At 42.3% G+C, this 24,323-nt stretch overlaps 1 protein-coding gene across 2 annotated transcripts; it reads left to right on the top strand.

Moving 5' to 3' along the window:
- Positions 1–49: 49 nt before the first annotated feature.
- LOC111980480 (integral membrane protein DGCR2/IDD) lies at positions 50–24,098 on the top strand. 2 transcript variants are annotated; one of them, XM_024011218.2, is made up of 11 exons: positions 50–409; positions 13,536–13,568; positions 14,704–14,826; positions 16,248–16,334; positions 16,416–16,626; positions 16,757–16,833; positions 17,013–17,195; positions 17,442–17,645; positions 17,845–17,991; positions 18,404–18,640; positions 18,785–24,098. In XM_024011218.2, the coding sequence occupies exons 1-11, from the start codon at positions 328–330 to the stop codon at positions 19,009–19,011; spliced, it is 1,611 nt and encodes a 536-aa protein (XP_023866986.1). In that variant the 5' UTR covers positions 50–327; the 3' UTR covers positions 19,012–24,098. The 2 variants fall into 2 exon arrangements, with proteins under 2 accessions (XP_023866986.1, XP_023866987.1); XM_024011219.2 differs by lacking the exon at positions 13,536–13,568 and having other exon boundaries at positions 51–409.
- The last annotated feature ends 225 nt before the right edge of the window (positions 24,099–24,323 follow it).

The raw sequence follows: 24,323 nt of genomic DNA, 5'->3' as shown, positions 1-24,323 counted from the left end.
CAATAACCTTAACTCCGCCCCAACTCGCAATCTGAACGGCTGTGTGGCGTGTTTTGGATTGTTGTGACTGGAGAATGGAGCCATCTTGTTTTATTTCTGTCCTGGAATACATTGGGCAGGCCGAACGAAAAATAGGGCTTTCGAATAATGATGTAGCTAGTTAGCGCGCTTGCTAACATTATTGCATATATTTGTATGGTTAGTGCTTCCACCACCTTGAATGACTAGGTACTGTCTTTGGCGTTTATAGGGTCGAAGCAAACGCGTTGGTTCAGGTGTCAGTTTATTTTATTTCTGAGTAGAGGAGTTACTATGAATGGAGGATAAATGTTGCCAAAGGCTGACAGCAGCAGTTACGTTCTCCTCTCTCTTCTCTTCGTCCTCACATTAACAGACCCACCACTGGCAGGTAAGAGTGGTGAAATGCAATTGGTTGTAATTTGTCACAATGTCGATCTTAGTATACTTATTATACCTATACTTAGTATATGGTAGGCCTATTTGCACGGGAATTTAGTTAGTGTAGGTGGCGTTTGTAAGCTTATCACGGGTCTCAATTTATGCTGCTGGCTAGCCACTTACTGCGGAGCTAACAAACGTTAACGTAAATTATTTTAGCAAAAAAATGTATTATATGGGGATATAGTTCAATATTGAGCTGTAAGTTAGCTACATTTTGCAGTTCCAGCGTCGGTGTGGCTCGAAAGATACGTTGTAGCTAGCCTGCTGAAGGTTTTTAGTATTGTGCAGCTTTAGCTAGCTAACATTACTAGYTACGTGAAATTGGGATGCTCCACGTTATTTATAGAACCCAGTACTACTAATGTTAGTTACTAGCTAGTTCACCAGTAATTTAGCCGATTAAACTCAACTCCAGGATGCGATGGAGTTGAGCGGCGACTAGTGTTGGCGGACTGGAGCTCCAACGTTACATACAATTACGTTTTTATCCAAAACTACTGATTTCAGCATCCGAAGAATAGCCCACAATTACACACGACATTGATCGGTAGTGCATGTGACCATTAGTGGGGGTTACTCGACAAGCCCTTTTGGGCCTTTCCCCCCTACACCTTTTTTTTACTGTTACAAACTGTCATACTATTTGTGCAACTAAACAGTCAACTGCATTGCCGTTAAAAACGACTGACTACCACCACCGATTTCTGTATACCACTAGTTTAATACGCCTATTGACGGTAGTATCTTCTGACCAGGAAGGAGTGTTTTGTTAAGAGCCCTGACTCTTGCGCTAAACATTAACACGCATTGCTTGCGGTGCGGTTTTGTAAACATAAGGAACGTATCCTTTATATAAGCGAGAATTTGGGGGGGGGGGGTTACATTACTACACCTTGTTTAGGTTTCCCACATGGCCTTATTTCCACGTTTACAGYGCTTGTTAATGGAAGACAGAGTGGACTACTTTTGCTAATGAGCTATCTGCTTCTCCGAACACCTGTGTGTAAACGTAAGACGGACACCACAAACGGGTTGTCACTGAAAAATACTTGTCTGTAACCTTTAAATCTCGTTAAAACGGTGTACGGTGAGTGCGTATTTTGCATTTGTGAAATTATATCGATGTGATATGAAAGTAGAGGGATTTATGTTTTTAGAACCGTACCACAATAGAGTCGATTCATGTTTAGATGGTTGTTTGGCTGTTTTTTTACGTTAGGAGCCAATTCGCCTTTAAACAGAACATGTTAKCAAGCTGCATTTCAGCTAGAAAACAGATGGGTTAGTTGACAACGTCATGATAACATTTAACATTTAACGTTGTGAGCGCTTCCATTGGGCAGACGTCAGCATGTTGTGATTCTGTATGGCCGATTGCTAGCAAAAAATGACAAACTGCCATGTGGGGAATCGTAAGTGGCTAGTTTCATAATGTTATTGAAACCATGTCTTGAGGTTTTTTGACTGATTTCATGTCAATGCTAATATTGCTAAAATTCGCTAGCTAACCAGCAAATCAAATTGTACTAGTCACATGCGCCGAATACAACMGGAGTAGGAGACCTTAGTGAAATGCTTACTTACGAGCCCTTAACCAACAATGCAGTTAAAAAATATACAGATAAGAATAAGAGAAAAGTAACAGGTAATTAAATAGCAGCAGTGAAATAGCAATGTCTTTGAGACAAGTGGTCATTGTGCAAATTATTTTTTTCAATAAACATTGGAGACGAATTATTTTACACGTTGTCAACAATCTAAGCAAACCCTGTCTGTTTTGTCATAGTTGCGTGCGTGTCGGTTTTGTTGCTAAACAACCAATCGATCTACATGCACGAAGTTTCACCAGAGAGCTAGGTAGCCAGCTAACGTTAACTTGCTACGTCGCAGGAGCAACAAAAGACTGGCCAAATGTCGTTTTATGTTAGATATAGCTATCTAATGTTGTGGCGTTAGTTAGTTAGTTAATCGGATTTTAAATCTACCTGAAATACGAAGAAGCATTGTATTAGCTGCTACGTCAACTTGCTATTCAATTTGCATTGACCTTCCGGTTACTGTCCCAGCGCTCTAACCACTAGGCTACTGCTCCTCCAAGCTGTGTTGTCTCCCTGAACCCATGCACTGATTTGGGGTATTATTGCCTTTTGCACACCTGATCATGATCCTCATGAAATGCCTAGTTTGTGTAGTTGAATAAAAGCAATGGCACAAATGGTTTAACTTTTGAGTATTGTTGGCCCAGAGTGCATCTATGGTCATTGACTGGAGATTAGCCTCCTCTGTCAGAATAACACGTGTTCAGATGGCAATGGGTCCGCCCTGTGTGGGGTTTAACCTCTAAAAGCCAGGTGGTTCTACTAAGCTAACATGGAATTGTTTTAGGATGGTCATACCATGCATCATTTAGCTATTTGATTTKGAATTTTAGGACCCCTTTTAAGTATAAAAGAAAATGTCAATATTTTTGGATAAAATATTGAATTTGGCATTTACTACTATAGCCCATAGAAATGCATTGAATAACACATTCATGCATTTACTGTACTGTATTTATCTTTACTGTACTGTCTAAACTTGTGAACCCAATTGTGGTTTGTGACTACTGTGATTTCCCATTGCAGAAATGCTGCTACAGATTTTGAATCCCTTAAAAATACTTAATAAACAAAGGTGATGTCATTAAAGACACTAACTAATTGTCTTCACCTTAGGAGGTAGAGGATTTATAAAATACCTTAAAGATACAGTGCATTTGGAAAGTTTCCTTTTTCCTCATTTTTTTTAACGTTACAGCCTTTTTCTAAAATTGATAAAATACATGTTTACCTTCAATCTACACCCAATACCCCATAATGACAAAGCAAAAACAGGTTTTAGACATTTTTGCGAATTTATAAAAAAAATAACACATGCCTTATTTACATAAGCATTCAGACCCTTTGCTATGAGACTCAAAATTGAGCTCAGGTGCATCCTGTTTCCATTTATCCTCCTTGAGATGTTTCTACAACTTGATTGGAGTCCACCTGTGGTGAATTCAATTGATTGGACATGATTTGGAAAGGCACACACCTGTCTATATAAGGTCCAACAGTTGACAGTTCATGTCAGAGCAAAAACCAAGCTGTGAGGTCAAAGGAATTGGCTGTAGATCTCCAAGRCAGGATTGTGTCGAGGCACAGATCTGGGGAAGGGTGCCAAAAAAATTCTGCAGTATTGAAGGTCTCCAAGAACACAGTGGCCTCCATCATTCTTAAATGGAAGAAGTTTGGAACCRCCAAGACTCTTCTTAGAGCTGGCCGCCCGGCCCAACTGAACAATCAGGGGAGAAGAGCCTTGGTCAGAGAGGTAACCAAGAACCCAATGGTCACTCTGACAGAGCTCTAGAGTTCCTCTGTGGAGATGGGTGAACCTTCCAGAAGAACAACCATCTCTCAGCACTCCACCAATCAGGCCTTTATGGTAGAGTGGCCAGATGGAAGCCACTCCTCAGTAAAAGGTACATGACAKCCTGCTTGGAGTTTGMCAAAAGGCACCTAAAGGACTCTCAGACCATGAGAAACAAGATTCTCTGGTCTGATGAAACCAAGATTGAACTCTTTGGCATGAATGCCAAGTGTCATGTTTGGAGGAAACCTGGCATCATCCCTACGGTGAAGCATGGTGGTGGCAGCATCATGCTGTGGGGGTGTTTTTCAGCGGCAGGGACTGGGAGACTAGTCAGGATCGAGGGAGAGATAAAYGGAGCAAAGTGCAGAGAGAGCCTTGATGAAAACCTGCTTCAGAGCGCTCAGGGCCTGAGACTGGGGCGACGGTTCACTTTCCAACAGGACAACGACCCTAAGCACACAGCCAAGACAACACAGGAGTGGTCTCTGAATGTCCTTGAGTGGCCCAGCTCAATCAAACATCTCTGGAGAGACCTGAAAATAGCTTTGCAGCGACGCTCCCCATCCAACCTGACAGAGTTTGAGAAGATTGGCAGAGAAGAATGGGAGAAACTCCCCAAATACAGGTGTGCTACGCTTGTAGTGTCATACCCAAGAAGACTYGATGCTGTAATCGCTGCCAAAGGTGCGTCAACAAAGTACTGAGTACTCATGTTAATGTGATATTTAAGTTTTTTTTATATACATTTGCAAATGTAAAAAATAAAAGTTATTTGTCATTGGGTTTTGTGTGTTGATTGAGGATTTAAAAAACTAAACTATTTAATCCATTTTACAATAAGGCTGTGTAACAATAAAATGTGGAAAAAGTCAAGGGTTCTGAATACTTTTCGAATGCACTGTATATGCCTTAATTAAAAAGTAGACTCATCTTTCATTTCTCATGGGTCCTTTTACATGGAAATGATCATACATTTTTAAATTGAAAAATCTGCATCTCAGTGTAATTCTGTTTATGTAGACTTGCCCTGTAGCGTAAAGTTGCACTGGTCAGGCTTTTGGCCAATGTACTTTTTTGTTGTTGTCATATGTGGAGATGAGCTAAGCTATATCTTTTGCAAAGTGTTTTTTTGATTGGGTTATAAAATAAATCACCAAGTAGCCTAACGATTACTTAGGTTACCTTTTGTTGCCTTGAAACATTATTTTCTTTTCAACCACATAAATCATCACCTGTTTAATTTGCAAGTGGTGTAAGAAGCTATTCTTTACTTACAAAACCTCAATGTTTTCATTCAGGAGCTGGGTGAGAGAAGGGTGGTATTGGCTGACTTTCTTAGTTGTGAATAGCCTACATCCCAACCCAGGCTACATTCTATGCTTGCATTTAAACWGGCTGTTTTTGCAAACGGACAAAAAAAAAAGTTATACTTTTTTTAAAGCAAACATKATTGGAACGGTGGGTGGTCCCAAATTGTCCTGGTTCCATTTCTGTCAACTCAAACATCTTTTTTTAGAAAAGATGGTTGAATACCCAGAATTTCCCATGGGCTGGTACCATTGTTCATTGCTGAGCAAAGACAACTGTTTCTAGTGAGATGTGTGACTCCTTTTCATTTTATAAAGCTCCTAATGCTAGCAGTATCTCGTGCGAACTTGGGACTTAAGTCATTTTCACACTTCAAAACCGCAATAGCCACTACAATGTGAAAACGTGATTTTGTCATGAGTTCAGTTCCATTTGCTTGATTTTGCAGACCCACAACTGGATCACCTTTAGCTAGCTAACATTAGCATGCTAGCGACGTTAGCTAGCTAGCCAATGGAAACCGATGCAACCCTTCTGGCTATGTGACTAGCTGGATGTTCTGTGCTGATAATGAGGTCCATTTTTAAGATTCAATGCTCTAGTAAGTGCCATCGTGCAGAAATGGCAAAGAAAATACTTTGATGAGCTAGCTAAGTTAGCTAGCAAGGTATACCAGTTATCAAAGCTGATACTAGCTAGCTTTGTGTTGTCAACATTACAACCAGGACAGACTGTCATGGGACGCAAAACGCAGGCACCTACAGATGCAGCTCTCATGCAATGAAATTATCTTTTATTAGCTGTAGTTAATAAGTCAGTACACAAATTCACTTAGCTACTGTATGAGCAAACAGTTTACAACATGCAAAGTAGCTAGCTAGATGTCATCTCTGTAATATTCATATGTGTAAACATACTGAGTTATAATTGGATGCATTTTACCGCCATATCATACTGTGCTATGATTGGTTAAGACCACCCAAATGGTTAGGTCATGGTCAGTTTGATCCTGGTTGGCGATACGTGAACATGCCAGTTATAGCTAGCTAATAAAGAGCTAYGTTAAGAAATATCCTGTAGTACTGCATTTTATTATTTTGTACAAAGCGTGCAAAACAAGACAATCTCCATTAGCTATACATCTTTCTTTCGCATTTAAAAATGCATATGACAAAATATCTCTCAGTACATTGCATATTAGTCCACAACTTCTCTGGCATTTGGCTTGTAGGTCTTGCACAGGAAAGAAGTGGAGACAGTTTTCAGGGGCCTCCCAGAGCACGAAAAAAGAGTGAACAGTGAGGGGGAGAGAAGTTAAGGATAGGGAGAAATCAACCATATGACCACTAGGTGTCATCGTATACCCAAAGTACTTGATAGAGTCCACTAGCTTGCTGCACTGGTGTAAAAGTTCACTATTGCATATGATTTGTATATTAACATACCTGTGACATTTTGGAGGACACTTATGGATCTCTAAGACGCATAAATACATGCGTACATGTATTTTCTCTGTAAACTGATTTGCATTTTGGGGTTGAGGTGGGCCTAATTTAAATGAGAAATGGAAATACAGCATACTTGGTGATATCTAATGCCTTCTTACACTTTAAGATGGGGGTGCAACCAAGCTCACATGAAACCATTCATGAAGACAAATCATCTGAAGTATGTAGGCCCTACCTGCTGAGTATAAGAAACCATTGATGAATATAGGTATCCCAAAATAGCTTGAATGGGCTTGTCATTCACAAAGTACTGATGAAAAGTCAAGTACATTTGATCGAAATATGGGTATACGAGGACATCTAGTGGTTACCTTGTTATCCATCCTCTGTCACTAGCTATCATAGATGTGTATACCCCTTCACAAGATTGATGTTGGGTGAGTCCCCTTTCCTATGCAAACAAACACAATTAGAGATGTTATGCACTAGCATGCAATGTCAATGAGATATATTTGATGCAACATGTATTGTCATTGACTAGAAAAAAATGTTTGTACCCTTATACTAGCTAGCTGGGAGGAGTCCAGTCCCAGAGGCAGTCTGTTCTGCATGCCTTCTTGACTTAGATACAATGTGTTGTCATGCATTTGTGCATGCACACTAGTTACTGTCACAGTTACCTTGCTAGCGAAATTAGCTAGCTCATCAACCAGAATTTACTTTGCGATTTCCACACAATGGCACTAATTAAGCCTTGAATCTCAGTGACCTCCCTGTCACCATTGGTCATCTAGCTAGCCGTTAGCCATCTTAGTTGCATCGGTTTCCATTGGACTAGAGCTTGCTAGCTAGTTATCATGTAGGTGCCTATGCTGACTAGCGTCGCTAGCATGCTAACGTTAGCAAGCTGGCTAATGTCAATACACCTAGTCGTGGGTCTGCAAAATCAAGGCAAATGGTACTGAACTCATGACATGTTTCGACATTGTAGTGGCTATTTGATGTTTTGGCTCATCCTTTATAACTACTGCTGTATACCTTTTTTTAATAATATACTGTCCATACTGTCTTAACACCATTTATATAGTGTACCAGTCAAAAGTTTGGACAAACTCTGGAATGAGCAGGTTTCTTTATTCTTACTATTTTCTACATTGTAGAATAATACTGAAGACATCAAAACTATGAAATAACACACAGAATCATGTACAGTCGTGGCCAAAAGTTGAGAATGACAAAAATATAAATTTTCAAAGTCTGCTGCCTCAGTGTCTTTTAGATATTTTTGTCAGATGTTACTATGGAATACTGAAGTCTAATTACAAGCATTTCATAAGTGTCAAAGGCTTCTATTGACAGTTACATGAAGTTGATGCAAAGAGTCAATATTTTTCAAGACCTCTGCAATCTTCCCTGGCATGCTGTCAATTAACTTCTGGGCCACATCCTGACTGATGGCAGCCCATTCTTGCATAATCAATGCTTGGAGTTTGTCAGAATTTGTGGGGTTTTGTTTGTCCACCCGCCTCTTGAGGATTAACCACAAGTTCTCAATGGGATTAAGGTCTGGGGAGTTTCCTGGCCATGGACCCAAAATATCGATGTTTTGTTCCCCGAGCCACTTAGTTATCACTTTTGCCTTATGGCAAGGTGCTCCATCATGCTGGAAAAGGCATTGTTCGTCTCCAAACTGTTCCTGGATGGTTGGGAGAAGTTGCTCTCGGAGGACTGTTGTTGGTACCATTCTTTATTCATGGCTGTGTTCTTAGGCACGAAACTTGTGAGTGAGCATTTCACTCCCCTGGCTGAGAGCAACCCCACACATAAGGTGTCTCAGGAATGCTTTACTGTTGGCATGACACAGGACTGTGGTAGCGCTTCACTGTCTTCTCCAGACAAGCTTTTTTCGGAATGCCCCAAACAATCGGAAAGGATTACGAGAGAAATGACTTAACCATCCTCAGCGTCCAATCCCTGTACCTTTGCAGAATATCCGTTTACCCTGATTTTTCCTGGAGAGAAGTGGCTTCTTTGCTGCCCTTCTTGACACCAGGCCATCTCAAAAAGTCTTCACCTCAACTGTGCGTCAGATGCACTCACACCTGCCTCTGGCCATTCCTTGAGCAAGACTTGTACTGGTGGTGCCCCGATCCCGCAGCTGAATCAACTTTAGGAGACGGTCCTGGCGCTTTCTGGACTTTCTTGGGCGCCCTGAAGCCTTCTTCACAACAATTGAACCGCTCGCCTTGAAGTTCTTGATGATCTGATAAATGGTTGATTTTAGGTGCAATCTTACTGGCAGCAATATCCTTGCCTGTGAAGCCCTTTTTGTGCAAAGCAATGATGACGGCACGTGTTTCCTTGCAGGTAACCGTGGATGACAGAGGAARAACAATGATTCCAAGCACCACCCTCCTTTTTGAAGCTTCCAGTATGTTATTTGAACTCAATCAGCATGACAGAGTGATCTCCAACCTTGTCCTCATCAACACTCGCACCTGTGTTAATGAGAGAATCACTGACATGATGTCAGCTGGTCCTTTTGTGGCAGGGCTGAAATGCAGTGGAAATGTTTTTTGGGGATTCAGTGCATTTGCATGGCAAAGAGGGAATTTGCAATTAATTGCAATTCATCTGATCACTCTTCATAACATTCTGGAGTATATGCAAATTGCCATCATACAAACTGAGGCAGCAGTCTTTGAAAATGAATATTTGTCATTCTCAACTTTTGGCCACGACTGTAGTAACCAAAAAAAGTGTTAAATCAAAATATATTTTAGATTCTTCAAAGTAGCCACCCTTTGCCTTGATGACAGCTTTGTACACTCTTGGCATTCACTCAACCAGCTTCATGAGATAGTCCACCTGGAATGCATTTTAATTTAAAGGTGTGCCTTGTTAATTTGTGGAATTTCTTTACTGAATGCATTTGAGCCAATCAGTTGTTGTGACAAGGTAGGGGTGGTATACAGAAGATAGCCCTATTTGGTAAATCATGGCAAGAACAGCTCAAATAATCAAAGAGAAATGACAGTCCATTACTTTAAGACATGAAGGTCAGTCAATCTGGAAAATTTCAAGAACTTTGAAGGTTTCTTCAAGTGCAGTCGCAAAACCATCAAGCGCTATGATGAAACTGGCTCTCATGAGGACCCAGAGTTACCTCTGCTGAAGAGGATGAGCTCATTAGTTACTAGCCTCAGAAATTGCAGCCCAAATAAATGCTTCACAGAGTTCAAGTAACAGACACATCTCAACATCAACTGTTCAGAGGAGACTGCGTGAATCAGGCCTTCAAGGTCAAATTGCTGCAATGAAACCACTACTAAAGGACACCAATAAGGAGAAGAGACTTGCTTGGGCCAAGAAACATAAGCAATCGACATTAGACCAGTAATCTGTCCTTTGGACTCATGAGTCCAAATTTGAGATTTTTTGTTCCAACCGCTGTGTCTTTGTGAGACRCAGAGTAGGTGAACGGATGATCTCTGCATGTGTGGTTCCCACCGTGAAGCCTGGATGAGGCGTTGTGGGGGTGTGTTGCTTGTGACACTGTCTGTGATTTATTTAGAATTCAAAGGCACACTTAACCAGCATGGCTACCACAGCATTCTGCAGCGATACGCCATCCCATCTGGTTTGGGCTTAGTCCCACTGTCATTTTGTTTTTCAACAGGACAATGACCCAACACACCTCCTGGCTGTGTAAGGGCTATTTGACCAAGAAGGAGAGTGATRKRGTTGTGCATCAGATGATCTGGTCTCCACAATMACCCGACCTCAACCCAATTGAGATGGTTTGGGATGAGTTGGACCGCAGAGTGAAGGAAAAGCAGCCAACAAGTGTWCACAATATGTGGGAACTCCTTCAAGACCTGTTGAATAGCATTCCAGGTGAAGCTGGTTGAGAGCATGCCAAGAGTGCAAAGCTGTCAAGGCCAAGGGTGGTTACTTTGAAGAATCTCAAATATAAAAAWTAAAAAAAACATTTTGATTCAACACTTTCTTGGTTACTACATGATTTCATAGTTTTGATGTCTAACCCATTATTCTAGAATCTATGCCCTCACGAACCATCAAACAAGCAAAGCGTCAATAGAGGATTAAGATTGAATCCTACTGTACCGGCTTTGACGCATGTCAGATGTGGCAGGGCTTGAAAACTATTACGGACTACAAAGGGAAACCCAGACGCGAGCTGCCCTGCCCAGTAATGCGAGCCTACCAGACTTTTTATGCTCGCTTCGAGGCAAGCAACACTGAAGCAAGCATGAGCGCACCAGCTGTTCTGGATGACTGTGTGATAACACTCTCGGTAGCCGATGTGAGCAAAACCTTYTAAACAGGTCAACATTCACAAAGCCGCTGGGCCAGATGGATTACCAGTATGTGTACTCAAAGCATGCGCTGACCAACTGTCAAGTGTCTTCACTGACATTTTCAACCTCTCCCTGACCGAGTCTGTAATACATACATGTTTCAAGCAGACCACCATAGTGCCCAAGGAAGCGAAGGTAACCTGCCTAAATGATTACCGCCCCGTGGCACTCACGTCGGTAGCCATGAAGTGCTTTGAAAGGCTGGTCATGGCTCACAACAACAGCTTCCTCCCCTACACCCTAGACCCACTCCAATTCGCATACAGCCTCCACAGATGACGCAATCTCAATCACACTCCACACTGCCCTTTCTCACCTGGACAAAAGGAACACCTATGTGAGAATGCTGTTCATTGACGACAGCTCAGCGTTCAACACCATAGTGCCCACGAAGCTCCTAACTAAACACCTCCCTCTGCAACTGGATCCTGGGCTGCCCCCAGGTGGTAAGAGTAGGCAACAACACATCTGGCACGCTGATCCTTAACACTGGGGCCCCTCAGGGGTGTGTACTTCGTCCCCTCCTGTATTCCCTGTTCACCCACGACTGCGTGGCCACCCACAACTCCAATACCATCATTAAGTTTGCTGACGACACAACAGTGGATGCCTGATCAACGACGGCCTATAGGGAGGAGGTCAGTGAACTGGCAGTGTGGTGCCAGGATAACAACTTCTCCCTCAATGTGAGCAAGACAAAGGAGCTGATCGTGGACTACAGGAAAAGGTGGGCCGAACAGGCCACCATTAACATCGACGGGACTGTAGTGGAGCAGGTTGAGAGCTGCAAGTTCCTTGGCGTCCACATCACCAATGAACTATCATGGTTCAAACACACCAAGACAGTCGTGACGAGGGYACAACAAAACCTTTTCCCCCTTAGGAGACTGAAAAGATTTGTCATGGGTCCTCAGATCCTCAAAGTTATACAGCTGCACCATCGAGAGCATCCTGACCGGTTGCATCACCACCTGGTATGGCAACTGCTCGGCATCTGACCGTAAGGCACTACAAAGGGTAGTGCATCTGGCCCATTACATCACTGGGGCCAAGCTTCCTGCCATCCAGGACCTATATAATAGGTGGTGTCAGAGGAAAGCCCATAAAATTGTCAGAGACTCCAGACACCCAAGTTATAGACTGTTTTCTCTGCTACCGCACGGCAAGCGGTACCGATGCACCAAGTCTGGAACCAACAGGACCCTGAACAGCTTGTACTCCCAAGACATAAGACTGCTGAACAATTCATAAAATCGCCACTGGACAATTTACATTGACTCCCCTCTCCCTTTTGTACACTGCTGCTACTCGCTGTTTGTTTGTTTGTTACCTGTACATAGTCACTTCCGCCCCACTTACATGTACAGATTACCTCAACTAGCCTGTACCCCCGCACACTGACTGCCCCCTGTATATAGCCTTGTTATTGTTATTCTTATTGTGTTACGTTTATTACTTTTKATTTTAGTCTACTTGGTAAATAATTTATTCTTCTTGAACTGCACTGTTGGTTAAGGGCTTGTAAGTAAGCATTTCACGGTAAAGTCTACACTTGTTGTATTCGGCACATGTGACACAAAGAAAAACCCTTAAATGAGTAGACGTATCCAAACTTTTGACTGGTACTGTATGTGTACACCCCTTCAAATTAGTGGATTCAGCTATTTCAGCCACGTCTGTTGCTGACGGGAGTTTTCTTTTCATGGTTCGGGCTAGGTGCCTTAGTTCCAGTGAAGGGAATTCTTAATTCTACTTCATACAATGACATGCTAGATGATTCTGTGCTTCCAACTTTAACAGTTTGAAGGACCTTTCCTGTTTCAGTGTGACAATGCACCCGTGCACATAGCAAGGTCCATACAGAAATGGTTTGTCTAGATCGATGTGGAATAACTTGACTGGCCTGCACAGAGCCCTGACCTCAACCCCATCGAACACCTTTGGGATGAATTGGAACACCAACTGCGAGCCAGACCTAATCGCCCAACATCAGTACCCGACCTTACTAATGCTCTTGTGGCTGAATGGAAGCAAGTCCCCGCGCAATATCCAACTTCTAGTGGAAAGCCTTCCCAGAAGAGTGGAGGCTGTTTATAGCAGCAAAGGGGGGACCAACTCCATATTAATGCCCATGATTTTGGAATGAGATGTTCGATGAGGTGTCCATACTTTTGTACATGTAGTGTATATGGACTCTTGACATTGCTCGTTCTGATGTTTCTTTCTTTTGTATTTGTGTGTATTGTTTTGTATTACTGTAATGTTGGAGCTAGAAACATAAGCATTTCACCGCACCTGTGATAACATCTGCAAAATATGTGTACTCSACCAATACATTTWGATTTGTGGTCCTTTGTAGCTCAGTTGGTAGAGCATGGAGCTTTTAACGCCAATACCACCAATATGTAAAATGTATGCACCCGTGACTGTAAGTYGCTTTGCTAAATAGCTTAATATATTATGTGGTAGAACATTCCCAACTAGGAATGTGTTGAGATTTAAGGGGTTGGTTCATCAGAAATTGCTTTTTGTTTTGTTTCAGGTCCAAGGCTAGCTCTGGCAAGATTATTGTCAGGTAAGCAGCGTCTCCTCTGTTAGTGCAGTGTATCTGTAGGCCTGCCAGTCTCCAGCGATTTTGGGTTACTTTGTTCTATTCTCAGCTTGTGCCTATTTAATATTCCCATTCACAGCAGTGCTTTGTTTTTCCATTAACTTAGGTATTTTCTCGAACCAGTTTTTATGCAACTGCTCGTTCAACTATACCGAGCTACTTTCAAAGAATCCTGTTAGTCCAGTGTCTAGACTATCTGTTCAGTGCCATAGAGGGAAGAGTTTTTTTTTCTGCGTTCTTAAACAGCTGGGCCTTATACTCCCTCCTCACTGGAGAAGCCCTGACAGGCAGTTCCTATGCTGTCTCATGTTAATCACACATGCCACAGAGATGCTGACCCACTTAATACTGCCCCTGTGTTGCTAATGGGTATAGGGGTAGACACTAAAGTAAAATAAGGTTAGGTCTTGTTTTATTCTGATATATGGCCCCTTTAGGCTGTTTTTGTTCTGGCCCTTTAGGCTAACTGTTTTTGTTCTGGCCCCTTTAGGCTAACTTTTTTTGTTCTGGCCCCTTTAGGCTAACTGTTTTATTTTATGGAGGCCTTTTTTTAGATATTGGTTAGGTCCTAATGTATGTCCCTCATTTCTATTGTTTCTCAGGTTCTTGTGAGTCCGTTTAAGTTGTTTCTAAGCGCAGGTCTCAAAAACACTCAATGAATACCCCTGTTTGTTTCAGTGATAATGATATGAGTTGTTTTAGATGTAGCTAATCTGTTTTATTTTAAGCACCAGACCTGAATTGAACTAAGTCAAAACACCTGAGGTATTGCTGCATTCCCTTCCAGTTTTTCCCTTAATGCTTTATTTTATTCATTTGTTTCCTGGGAAGTTTTTATTCTAGAAAGCATCAGGTGCATTGTTAATGTAATGTGCATGATAAATGGTGAAAACCTTTTTTTCTTATTTGTCTGTCAGTGACATGTCTCTGTAATGATACTAAAAGCTGGAAATGCTAAATCTTTCATTGACTTGTCTTTCAGTTCTTTACAATTGGTAAGCAGGTATGGGAGAGAATAAAAGCTGTGTTGCAGTGACCATGTCATAACTACAGGGGGCACTGTGTGGTGTCTTTAGCTTTCCTCTGTGCTGTGTTTCAGAACTGCGCTGCAGCCCTGGACAGTTTGCCTGCCGCAGTGGGAAGATGCAATGCATCCCCATGTCCTGGCAGTGTGACGGCTGGGCGGCTTGTGAGGACAAGAGCGATGAGTTGGACTGCCCCCGTGAGTGAAACATCTTTTACCCAGACTCCAACCTGAACTCTGGTCCCCTTTCCAAACAATTAGGGCTGGGAATTGCCAKGGACCTCATGATACCATCATGATACTTGGGTGCCAATACGATAAGTATTGCGATTCTCACGGTTCTATATTTATTGCGATTCGATACTGCAATTTGATGTTGCAAAAATATTACTTACTATACAGTGCCTTCAGAAAATATTCACACCCCTTGACTTTTTCCACATTTTGTTGAGTTACAGATTGCCACAAAATCGAATCAATTTTAAATTATATGGCCTACATACAATACCCCATAATGTCAGTGGAATAGTTTTTTTATTATTCATTAAAAATTAAGTTAATAAATATTCAAACCCTTTGTTATGGCAACCCTAAATAAGTTCAGGAGAAAAAATTGTCTGAACATGTCATGTAATAAGTTGCATGGTCTAAATTATTATTATTTAAAACAAATACAAATTCGAGTCAAAGTATCAATACAGTATCTGCCCAAATAATATTGCGATATGTAACTATCGATTGATTTAGAAAACAACTTTCTAAATGTCAGGGGAAACACCAAACTCAATCTGAGTAAACATTTTCTCAACGCCTTTTATTGTGAGCTTCGTTTGTTGATCTCTCTTGCGGAGATGGTTTGATATTGCAGTAGTAAGCGGTTGAAGGAAATCTTATTGTTTCCATGACTTAATTCCTGAATGAGCGCTGGTCCCTTGATCTCTGGCTGCATAATAGGAATTATTACATTTACATTTTAGTCATTTAGCAGACGCTCCTATCCAGAGCGACTTACAGTAGAGTGCATACATTTTTATTACATTTTTACATACTGAGACAAGGATATCCCTACCGGCCAAACCCTCCCTAACCCGGACGACGCTATGCCAATTGTGCGTCGCCCCACGGATCTCCCGGTTGCGGCCGGCTGCGACAGAGCCTGGGCGCGAACCCAGCCCAGCCTGGGCGCGAACCCAGAGACTCTGGTGGCGCAGCTAGCACTGCGATGCAGTGCCCTAGACCACTGCGCCACCCGGGAGACTAATCTTTAATAATTATGGAAAGGATTGGGTTCACACACAGCATGTGACCTTCTATAACACGGCCATTTTATTTCAACTTGACTGTGTGCATATTACATTATTTGATAAATGGTGGCAAAAGCAGTCACCAAAGCAGTCAGAAATGGTTTTGTGTATTTATTGTCATGAGAAAGAACTAGATGTTTTTGCCATTGATGACCTGTGAATGGACTAAATAAACAGTTTTCTTCCCCTTAATGAGAAGTCCCTTGTCAACAAACAAAGCTGTCTTCGGGTTTGTTATGAACTGCAGCCAGTCACCACAGTACATTCCTTCTATTTAAATACGGCCTCTTCCTTCTCTCCCGTCCTCCCTTTCAGCCATGAAAGAGGAGACGTTTCACTTTGCCAATGGGTTTGACCAAGTGGAAGATGTCATCGGTGTGGCCCAACCTGTGCGCTTTAACAGTAAGACCCACGTTTAACTCTCCCTCCAGCTTTGTTACTGGACATATTGTAGGAGCTCTAAAGCACCTTTCCCTTCCACAGAGAAGTGCCCTAGTGGGTGGCATCACTACGAGAAGACAGCCAGCTGTTACAAAGTGTACCTGAGGAATGAGAACTACTGGCAGGCTGTGGACACGTGTCAGAAAGTCAATGGCTCTTTGGCGACATTCGTCACCAACGAGGAACTGCAGTTCATCCTCAAGATTGAGGTGGATTTCGACGAGGAAGTGTGCGAGCGCAGAGACCAGTGCAAGTGAGTGTTTGCTAAGGATGTGTTACATGAAGTAATAATGTTGAAATGAATGCCTGAAGGCTGAAGCAGATTTTTTTTTTACTGTACAGACTAATTTATTATTATTTAATCCACTTTCTCTCTGTTTCAGGTTCTGGGTGGGTTACCAGTATGTCATTACCAATCAGAACCATTCACTGGAGGGCCATTGGGAAGTGTCATATAAAGGTGGGTGTGGACTTTGTTCATTTAATTAAAGTATATTGTGCTTGAATCCCACTGAAAATGAGCTAAAGGGAGCAGATGCAACTCATTGTCATGCTCAAACAGCTACGATCAGTCAAAGCATTAAACCTGTATTTGGCTTACGATTCATCTTGTTCCTTTCTCTCTCGGTTCCCTTACAGGGTCAATGCAGGTGTTCCTGCCGCCAGAGGGCCTGACTAACTTTGGAGAGGCATCTCCGACCCAGGACAACATCTTCTGTGCCCAGCTGCAGCGCTTTCAGATCAAGAGTATGAACGAGCGCGGCCTTCACAGCTGGCATGCCGAGAACTGCTACAAGAAGTTCCCCTTCCTGTGCAAGAGGAGTATGTCTGCTCTCATCAAAACCAAATGACCTATGCAGCTTCACAGGAGGTCAAAGTAGCTTGATTGTAACAAGTGTAGATGCTCAGCTGAAACCTGGTTGTTTGAGTCATAAGATTCATGTAATTCTGTATCTAAAGCCTTGTGTGCTGTAATGCATACCCAAGTCAGGGAAGTCCAGCATCCTTTGTTGTGTTAGTGTAGTTATTGGTTGGTTTTGGTCTTAAACCTTTGATTGTCTTTAACAGGGCAGACATGTGTGGACATAAAGGACCAGGTGGTGACTGAGGGGTACTACTTTACCCCTAAGGGGGAAGACCCGTGCCTGAGCTGCACATGTCACAACGGCGAGCCAGAGATGTGTGTGGCTGCGCTGTGTAATCGCCCGGAGGGCTGCAAGAACTTCGGCAAGGACCCCAAGGAGTGCTGCAAGTTCACCTGCCTGGACCGGGGTACTATCCAACTACTCACACAATTCCCTAAACAAAAACTATAAACTATGGGTGTTGTGAATGTTTCACAAGGTGGAGCTCGAAATGTTGATCTCTTGTCCTGTCATGYTGTTCAACAATATTTGGCACTGTAATTTCAGGAGAGAGAATTCAGAAACACTTGAAATGTATAAAAATGTGGACCCTGTCTGTCTTTTAGAAGGCAGCAGCTTGTTTGACTCTATGGCCAGTGGGATGCGTCTGATCGTCAGCTGTATCTCCTCCTTCCTCATCCTCTCTCTGCTGCTCTTCATGGTGCACAGGCTCCGGCAGCGCAGACGCCAGCGCATCCAAACACTCCTTGGAGGTAACCATACGCATCATATAATCACACTCATACAAACAACAGGTGGCACCAAGTTTGCTTTTTTTTTTACCTTTTATTTAACCAGGCAAGTCAGTTAAGAACAAATTCTTATTTACAATGACGGCCTACACCAGCCAAACTCGGACGATGCTGGGCCAATTGTGCTCCGCCCTATGGGACTCCCAATCACGGCCCGGCACCGCCATCCCTTCTGGAAAAGCCCTGTTTGGTCTTTAAACAAACACAGGGAACGGAACGCCTCTCCTAATCAGTCTGTACTTGCCTCTAGCCTGTCTCTGGTACTTCAGTGTTTTCAAAAGTGTATGCATTTTAGTAGTAAAACTTAATCAACTGCRTTGAATGATGATTGGTTGGTTTCAATTGGWCTCACTCAGCCTTTCTTTGCTCTCAGTTCACCATTTCAACCTTGGGCGGCGAGTCCCAGGCTTTGACTACGGCCCGGACGCTTTTGGCACTGGCCTCACTCCCCTGCACCTCTCTGATGATGGAGAGAGAGGCGCATTTCATTTCCAGGAACCTCCCCCTCCCTACGCTGCCTATAAATACCCTGACATCCAGCACCCARATGACCCCCCTCCTCCCTACGAAGCCTCCATCAACCCCGACAGCGTCCTCTATGTGGACCTCGGTAGGACCACCCTGTGCTGTTAATGTTAACGTGTTTTCCTCACTTTCTGTGATATCAGTTGATTTTTTTTCTAGACTTACATACTAGGTTGAGTATCTAACTGTTTCTGAACCCTGTCATCACTGTTCTCGTTGTTCTCCACAGCACGCCATGCCGTTCAGATGATCCCTAGTCAGATGAGGGACGTGGTAGATGCCATGACAGACGCCCCAGCGCCACCTGTCCCTGTGCAAATGTCCTTCCAGGAGCGGGAAGACTCCATGGACAGCAGCACCCTACTGGTGGGGCCTGACACCCCCACAGACAGCCACGCCCCTGACTCCATGCCTGTAGACGGCAGCAACAGCTCCTCCCTCAGCACCGTGGTATAGGACTGGGGGAGGGGGCTGCTCCCGTCTGGACCCACGCCCCTGACTCCATGCCTGTAGACTGCAGCAACAGCTGCTCCCTCAGCACCGTGGTATAGGACTAAGGGGGGCGGGGAGCTGCTCCTGTCTGGACCCACACTTTGAGAGAGGAAGGCAGTGGCAGACTGGTCTATCACATGGGGTCTGTTAGTTAGAAGAGACTGGGATGGGATGGAAAAAGACAGTGTAGAAACAGTATCAGGGTAGACTGAAGGACCAGTCCACTTCTTGAGGTGTGAGGAAAATYGGACTGGTGTGTTTCTTGAACAGGTGAACTGAAACCAAGTGGGTGTTTGTCAGAAACGTAACCTCTACAGTTTAACTTAAATGCAGTGGATCAGACCGCTTTCGTATAGGTGAACACAGATGGACGAGTAAGACAATCAAATGGATCTGGAAGACTGATTCTGTAYAGAGAAGACAAACACTACACCAGGATGAGCTACTGCTTTTAGTTTTCATTGGACAAAGCTTTTGAATTATTTGGTTTGTTTGAGCTTCATGCTCAAGATTTCCCCCAATATAAACACTCCCTCAGGCCTTACACAAGGTAATAATGAAGGGGGAGGTAGATGGATCCACTTCAGCTTAAGTCCTTTGCACTTCTTAATTTGCATCCTACTGCTTATGTCCTGGAGGCCGAGGCAGAACTTGGATTTTCAGTTATTGACAATGACTCGCATGACTCTGCTCTCTCTCCCAAGTCTCCTCCATGAATTAAATACATCGTTTTCCTATCCCAAGCATCGCCTCTGAACTTGGATTTTTGCCCTCTAATCAATCTGATATACTAAGACGTCTTCGAGATTGATAGCACAATGGTAAATAGAACAATGAGAGGTTCTTCTACAAGAGGTTTTTCAACCTTGCAGAAATATTTAGGTATGGTTATTGTTAGCTCCAGCTAACACACTGCTGTGTGTCGATGATGAGGTAAATGTTACAACTTTTACAAGAATCTTGCTACAATATTGCATTTTGTTTATTAATTTTTGTTGATGTCCATTGGTTGAGTATTGTCCTTTTCTTGGGTAAGAAATAGGCTGGGAATTGTTGGGACCTGAACATAGATGATGGGTCCCTCATGTTAGKCAATGAGTTCACCACAAGAAAGAGAATGTCACTGGTGAGTGTGAATTAAGGTTAGAGCTTCATGTGTAGCTTGTAGCAATGGTTACTTGCTGTTTTGTACCCAATGAAATGTGTAAAAGTAAACTTATTTAGATAGTGTTGTTTTCATTAAATCATATTAACGATTTAATACTAAATTCATTGGTAAAACAATCTGTTACTTGACTATGTGTGAGTGTATGTATGCACACGTATATAAAAACCAAACTTTGTTTTTTAACATTTTGCACATCACCTGTTTGCCAAGTAGCTCTGTGCATTTGCTTTCAATGTCATTAAGTATTTTAAAACTGAATATATTTTGCAAGCATAACTGATAACGTGGGGAAGTGTAACAAACATCAATTGTGTCATTTTTGGAAGCTGCCACTGGATCCACTGTAATATATTTTCTTGTCAATGTACATTGTCAGCTCAGTGTATTTTAGTTTGACTATAACAAAGGTGATATGACATTGGAGGTTTACCTGGTTAGGTTCTAACGGTAGCCTATATGGCATTGGGTGGCCAACCCCCTTTCTCATGTTTCATGATAATGACAGACAAAGAAAGTCTAATGTAGTAAACAAAAAAACTACTAGGAAAGCCACATAATTTGACCCCATTGTGACTCAAGGTGTAAAGACCTGTGAGAGCCCTGTTCAGTTCTTCTGTCGTGCTTGTTCACCTGTAGAGTTGAAAGGCCAAAGGAGATAGAAGGCTACGATGGCAGGCCTATGAAAGCACAAACACCCCTATGAGGGTTTTGGAACTACTTTGGTCTAAGCCCTTACCAGCCAGGATCTACAAAGCATGGTCATCTATTTGGCTGAAGTCTATCACCAGCAGCACTGAAATGGGGGGAAGATCCGCCTTGAGAATCACAGCTGTGTGTGTGTGTACACTGTGTTTATGTACAGATGTATGTAGCATTGCATCGTCATTTTTAAAAATGTTCTTCGGTAGGTCTCAAGTTGTTTAGTATTTTTTTTCAGCATAGACAATCCTTTTGTGGATTTTCCAAGGAAATTATGTTATGATTTGTAAAAAAACAAATGTATTGTAAACTTGGTGTGCATGTATGGGGGATGGTGTTTGGGAATCAGATCTCCATCTTTGGACTCCCGAGTGACGCAGTGGTCTAAGGCACTGCATCTCAGTGCTTGAGGCATCACTACAGACACCCTGGTTCGATTCCAGGCTGTATCACAACCGGCCGTGATTGGGAGTCCCAAAGGGCGGCGCACAGTTGGCCCAACGTCGTCCGCGTTTGGCCGGTGTAGGCCGTCAGTAAAGAATAGATTCTTATTTACAATGACTTGCCTAGTTAAATTGAATAAATAATCATCTTTGGTGTGAGTGTGTTTTCAGCTTGTAGGACCTGCAGTGCATGTTTTAGTAGAGGCATGATGAGAGAACAGAATTCTAATTTTCATCTTGGCCCAGGTTTAGCTTACAGATGCTTGCCTACAGGTTGATGTAGATGAAKGCATTGGAACCCCTGCTGCATTTACACAAGTTGATTTGCTATTGAAAGTCACAATGGTGGTGTGAAAAAATAAGTTTCAATGTGTTATAAAATGCAATAGCTGATATTTTAATTCATAGCTTTTAAATTGTAATTGTTTGCTTCTTTTGCAGGCGTCTGTGTGTTTTTCTGAGGTAGAGGTATATCTAATTAAATGACAAATAAATTGTACCATGAAGGATAGCTGCCTGTTGTGTGTTAGGCCTGTAGTGGTAGCAGAGAACTTGAGACCATAGGATAAATAGGCCTAGGCAATACATGCTTCATCAGTCTTGGCATATGTCAAGGAAATCCCTCAGCCATTGTGACCAAATATCAGGGGATTAAGATGAGATGTGTGTTGCTGATGAAGAAGGGGAGCCCTGGAAGTTGTTAAGGAATTGAAATCTACATCTTGGCAGTGATGCTGAAACAAAAGATGTAAGATTTATTAGTCAGACCATATCAAGCATCAGTAGCCTATTACATCATACATCTGCATCTGAGAGCGACAGCAGGTGGATTTTAGGCCTATACACATACTGTATACCTGTCTCTTCGACAGGTGCCCTTTTATAGGCAGACCACTTGACAAGGATATATAGTACAAAAATACATTGGAAAAATGAACAGTGCTAACGTTTCACTCAGATACTGTACATTTTAACTTGTTACTTGTTTTCTAAATAAAAGGATTGACCTTACCATTTGAGGGCATTTGTGCTCAGCTGTGAGATGCCATGCTCTCCTCGCATCAATGTCCCGTTATGTGACATTCATCATTAAAGACCACTGGCAATGACACTCCACTGACCAAACAGAAGGGTTAAAAAGCTTGACATTCACTTTCCCAGTCCTTTTTAAGCTTGGCATTTGCACAGAACCCTAAGCMCTGCCTCTTAGATTTTTATTTTGACTTTAATTAGACCTATTGAGGTGCTGTGCTTGTTTATTGGAAAATTATTTCCTGTTTATTACAGGTTCTCACACTGGTGAGTAACAGGTTTGTTTTAAATGTCCTTTATATTTTACAAGGTACACTACCGTTCAAAAGTTTATACCACTTAGAAATGTCCTTGTTTTTGAAAGAAAAGCATTGTTAAACATTGKTAATGTCGTAAATTACTATTGTAGCTGGAAACGGCAGGTTTTTTATGGAATATCTACAGAGGCCCATTATCAGCAACCATCACTCCTGTGTTCCAATGGCACGTTGTGTTAGCTAATATGAGTTTATCATCTTAAAAGGCTAATTGATCATTAGAAAACCCTTTTGCAATTATGTTAGCACAGCTGAAAACTGTTGTGCTGATTAAAGAAGCAATAAAACTGGCCAGTCTCAATGTCAACAGTAAAGAGGCAACTCTGTGATGCTGGCCTTCTAGGCAGAGTTCCTCTGTCCAGTGTCTGTGTTCTTTTGCCCATCTTAATCTTTTCGGACAGTCTGAGATATGGCTTTTTCTTTGCAACTCTGCCTAGAAGGCCAGCGTCCCGGAGTCGCCTCTTCACTGTTGATGTTGAGACTGGTGTTTTGCGGGTACTATTTARTGAAGTTGCCAGTTGAGGACTTGAGGAGTCTGTTTCTCAAACTAGACACTCTAATGTACTTGTCCTCTTGCTCAGTTGTGCACCGGGGCCTCCCACTCCTTTCTATTCTGGTTAAAGCCAGTTTGCTCTGTTCTGTGAAGGGAGTAGTACACAGCGTTGTACGAGAGCTTCAGTTTCTTGGCAATTTCTCGCATGGAATAGCCTTCATTTCTCAGAACAAGAATAGACTGACGAGTTTCATTAGAAAGTACTTAGTTTCTGGCCATTTTGAGCCTGTAATCGAACCCACAAATGCTGATGCTCCAGATACTCAACTAGTCTAAAGAAGGCCGGTTTTATTGCTTCTTTACTCAGAACAGTTTTCAGCTGTGCTAACATAATTGCAAAAGGGTTTTCTCATGATMAATTAGCCTTTTAAAATGATAAACTTATATTAGCTAACACGAAGTGCCATTGGAACACAGGAGTGATGGATGCTGATAATGGGCCTCTACGCCTATGTAGATATTCCATWAAAAAWAWWWWTCCAGCTACAATAGTAATTTACAACATTAACTGTCTACACTGTATTTCTGATCAATTTTATGTTATTTTAAATGGACAAWWAAAAAAGCTTTTCCTTCAAAACAAGGACATTTCTAAGTGACTCCAAACTTTTGAACGGTAGTGTAGGTAAATGTGTATTATGTCATGGAAGATAAGAATGTACCCCTGCACCTTGACTCGATAATGGTACTCCTTGTATATAGCCTCGTTTTTGTTTTACTATTTCCTTTTATTTAGCAAATATGTATTTTTAACTCAGCAATGTTGGTAAGTAAGCATTTCACTGTAAAGTCTACACCTGTTGTATTCGGTGCATGTGACCAATAAAATTTGATTTGTATTGATGTTCTTTACTGACCATACCATGATGCTATTGATAATATAAAGTGACTGATGTCATACTCAGTCAAAGTTCCTAGCATCCTGGTTGACACTGCCTGACTGCTTGAAATGGGGGAGAAATCACATAATTTGGTCCTGAACTAAACTGTAGCTGACACAGACACAGACAGAAGGCCATTGTTTATCCAAGGACAGTGTCTCCTCATTTCTGAATGTTGGTTTA

Source organism: Salvelinus sp. IW2-2015, linkage group LG20, assembly GCF_002910315.2.
Source record: "Salvelinus sp. IW2-2015 linkage group LG20, ASM291031v2, whole genome shotgun sequence".
Lineage (NCBI taxonomy): Eukaryota > Metazoa > Chordata > Actinopteri > Salmoniformes > Salmonidae > Salvelinus > Salvelinus sp. IW2-2015.
Note: the sequence above shows the minus strand (reverse complement) of the source record. Positions and strands in the feature narration are given on the sequence as shown.